This window comes from Papaver somniferum, chromosome 6 (assembly GCF_003573695.1).
Source record: "Papaver somniferum cultivar HN1 chromosome 6, ASM357369v1, whole genome shotgun sequence".
NCBI classification, from domain to species: Eukaryota; Viridiplantae; Streptophyta; class Magnoliopsida; order Ranunculales; family Papaveraceae; genus Papaver; species Papaver somniferum.
This window is the reverse complement of record NC_039363.1, coordinates 70943390-70947496: the sequence shown is the minus strand read 5'-3', so window position 1 is coordinate 70947496 and position 4107 is coordinate 70943390. Positions and strand designations below refer to the sequence as shown.

The 4107-nt window shown below is 35.9% G+C and overlaps 1 protein-coding gene across 1 annotated transcript; it reads left to right on the top strand.

Moving 5' to 3' along the window:
* Positions 1-2941: 2941 nt before the first annotated feature.
* LOC113290907 lies at positions 2942-3379 on the top strand. The gene has a single exon (XM_026540492.1). It carries the CDS (start codon positions 2942-2944, stop codon positions 3377-3379), a length of 438 nt encoding a protein of 145 aa, XP_026396277.1.
* The last annotated feature ends 728 nt before the right edge of the window (positions 3380-4107 follow it).

The window sequence follows — 4107 nt, the reverse complement described above, 5'->3', positions numbered from 1 at the left end:
ATAATGTTTGAGAATCTGTATGATTGATAGTGAATTAAAGATAAAGAGGACTTAAGAATTTAATAGAGTTTTGAAATATTTATCATTCAATTTTGCATAATAGTGGAATCTAGTGTCCTGGCTACCTCTCGCACCCATTGTTAATAATTTTGTATATAATTTTATTAAATCTTTAAATTTAATCTTCACAAGTACGAGAGTTTGAACCTCATTACTACAACCCACGAAAAATCATTAATCACGGGTCACAACTGCGGTAATCCTTGGTGTTTCTTTCGACGAGGCTTTGGTTTTGCCCACATCCTTCGTTTTCTCCATATTTAACTTTCTGCAAAAATAAGAAGTAGTCGAAGAAACAAAATCCACGTTGATATTGTTAACAAAGTATGTTCGGAGAAAGTTCGTTAGTAAAGCCCGTTCAAATAAAGTTTATTAGTGAAATCTGTTCAAAGAAAAGGCGTAGACCCCAGTGTGTATTTAAAGGTTTTCAACGTTTTCAGGGGGAAATGCAGATCTGACCATTGTAAGCATAGATCTATTGACAGGTTCGAAATACTTTGAGAAAAATTACCTGCCCGCGGGTTCATATATGAACACCCAGTTCTACCGTATGACTTGTTAGAAATTATACGAAAACGATGAAAACTTAAATGAGATGTTTTGTCAAGGAACTCAAATTATCCACGAGGAAAAATATAGATCTGAAAAGGTTGTCAAGAAAAAAGCAGATCTAGAGTGTTTTTTGCAATAGTACACGCTGATCTTAAAGGAAAACAAGATCTTTTCAAAGAAAACATAGATCTTAATATAAGCTGTTCAAAGCACTATTATAGAGGGAATAGCGCTGAGACCCAAAAAGTAAAATCACAGCGAAAGATAAATCTTTTACCGGGAATAGAGTCCCTGTTTCTAGCGCCAGATTGTGAACACGAAAATAACGATGGTATCCAAGTGTTCACAAATAATATTCGCATTTCATACAAAATCATTGGGAGGGATGAAATACATATAAAACAATATGTGTTCGAAACCTATCAGACTCTGAGCCTTCGGGATCGTCATCGTCTGGTCACCGGGGAATAAATTAAACCACGCATACGATTAAGGCATAATAATAAAACAGAAATTAAAGTGTTGAATGTAAATGAGACAATGATTTACGTGGTTCAGCATTAAGGCCTACGTCCACGGGGGTTGGAGTTTCACTGTGTATTGAAGAGTTACAATGATAGTCAAATGACTCTGTGTGAATTACGAAGCTAAAGGGGGAAATGGAATTCATACTTACTCTTCCTATTTCTCTCTCCTAAGATCTCCTATGCTCACTCAAAATTGGTCGACCCCTTCTCTCTTAGTGGAGAGGGGTATTTATAGGGATATAATATGGGGTCCACTGTAAGAGACAGTTGCAATCTTATCTTCTTGATCTTTGTGCTAATCCCGCTGGTATTTTCATTCTCATCCGATGCCTCTAGCGTTCACGTATGGTAACGATGGGTCGTCTCTTTCTCCTCCACAGGTTAGTTGACACGTACTCTATGTTTAGAGTGTTTAATACGGGTAGTTGGGCTGCCTGCATGCGCCAGACAGGTGTCTGCGGCTCCCATCACATCCGTGTCAGTAAGCCCAATCTCCACCGTTGATCTTAGTTTCCCCTCGAGATGGAGTAAAGTAAATCCTAGGGTGTCCTTCAGTACTTATCAGTGGCTCGGTACTTCAATGCTCCCAGGTTCTTGGCCGTCGGATCTGCTCGATGATGAACATGTGTAGGTGATAAATGTCCCTTGAGTGTGGAGACGTGGCATCGTGCCTTGATGTCTCAGGTTGTGCGTCTTCCACATGTAAGTCTTCCGACACGTGGAAAATAATGAATTATGTGTACACACAAATATTGATCTTATTTGTTCTGCGAAAAGTTTATCTACCATGCACTAGTATCTCGCTCTAACGTTGCAGAGCGACATCTTCTTGATAGGTCTTGCAGAGTGAAAAAGGATGTTTTCCTTTTTTTCATTTGTTGGAATTTGCTTGTTGTATCCAGAATATCTGTTCATAAAATTAGAATTGTCTAATTCCAAAAATTCAACAAAATTCCTTTTAATGTCTTATTATTTCGTTTGAATCATAAGAGAAGATTCTCTATTTTTAGGTATACCTTTTGAATAAATGGCAGAAGAAATTCAACTTAGGTGATTGTTTATCAGCTTCCGCTATTCATCACTTTTATCAATTTCTTCGTGTTAGGTCAGTACATGTTAAACATCTCACATGGCTAGTTAATATTAGCCGAAGACCTTATTTACATCCATATAAAATCCAAAGATTCCATCGTAAAACAAAGAATTTTTTCATCGAACCTTAATTATTGGTAGTTGTGGATGCTAGGGACTCGTTTTTGTTGACGTTTCTCGATCATTCCCAGTAACCTCACTGGAGTGGTGACCACTACTTGTGTCATAAAACTGCATTAAAATTCATTAATTAGTTACTAATTAATTCACATCTTTCTTGGCTGATTCTGGTGAAGCTGTGAATATTTGGTTGCGGTTGCATCACTCGTTCCCTCTAATCCCGATGGAGAGAATTAGGTAACCATGATTAATGGGATTGATGCATTTTGGACAGGAGAGAGTAGTGTGAATGAAAGACGTGTGCCAAAATTTGCTGTTTGAGTGGGCTCATTTCCGCTGGCTCTAATTCATTATTATTTCCTTCTAACTACCAACTAACATGCCATAAAATCAGGAATTAATGATATGATCATACCTGTCTTAATTGATATCAAATTCAATATTTCCTCATTTTCTCTCCATCCAATCTCTGTATATATACCTGGGTTTCTTGTTAGAGTTCTCCAAATGTTTTTCATTAGTTTCATGTACAACTGTCTAGTTCATTTTTCAGTTGCATTTTACCTTAAATAGTGAAGTAGAATATCAAAATGGGAAACTGTTTATTCAACAACAATTGCCAAGTTGAAGAAGAACAAGAAAACCCTATCAAACTTGAGGAAAGAATCAAGATTCATCATAACCATAATCATCAAAAGAATGTGGTTAAGCTAAGTTTTGGTGGTATTAATGATGATGATAATTTAAAGAAGGGAAGCAGTGGTGTTAGGAATGTGGTGAGAGTCAGAATTATAATGACTCAAGAAGAGTTGAGTCAAATTTTGAGGTACAACAATCAAAGAGATAATGGTCTTCATGGGGATTTATCCAAGGAGTACACTACTACTGCTAGTCATTCTATTGAGCAATTGTTAAACGTAATGAAGACCGGGAAAATTAAAGTCGTTTCTAAAGTAAGAAGGAAATCAGAGACAACAAATTGTAACTGGAAGCCTCATCTTGAAAGCATTCCAGAGGACCAATACTAGGTACATGATGCAGCACATGCTTTATGCGTGGTTAAGAGGAAGATGAAGAATAATAAAAATGGCGTAGTTTGTACTCATTTTCCGATTTTTAGGAGAAAAAGTAGCAGATATATTTGTTGATGGGTCTGCATGAATCACGATCAAGCGAACCAGCACCAGAGTCCTTTTTGAAAGTGGAGATATTTAATGTCTTCTCTCTCGCCCAAAAGTTCCTCTAATCGGAAGCAGTAATTTTTTCTTCTTATGTTTTTGGTAACAGAAGAAGTTTGATGATGTGCTTGCTTACTAGGCAATGTCTACTAACTAGTTGTAAACTTATAATTAACAATTTAAGTTATCCGTTTCATGTACTGTTGATATATCATTCGTAATAATAAGAAATTACTTATGTTTTCATTTTATTTTTAAAAGGCTCAAAACCTAAAGGTTATTATTAAAGATGAAGCCTCTTTTAAAAAAAAAAAATAATAATAAAAAAAAAACCTGTTACCTACGAGCCTAGGTAACTAGATAAAGAAATAAAAAAATCTCCATCGTAATGCAATTACATAAAGAAAGAACACAAGGTTTGGCACCTAATGTCGGCAAGTTTTAAACTTCGGCCGTTGGTGGCATCACCCAATGACTTTACTAGTATACTATATTGACATTTGCAATACTTCATTTTTTTTAGATAAAAAAAAACTTCTCAAATTACAAATCAGAAAGACTATCAGCTCAGCTGGTAA

What these genes read in the sequence shown, in the direction of transcription:
- LOC113290907 (XM_026540492.1), top strand. Translation starts at nt 2,942, where the DNA reads ATGGGAAACTGTTTATTCAACAACAATTGCCAAGTTGAAGAAGAACAA.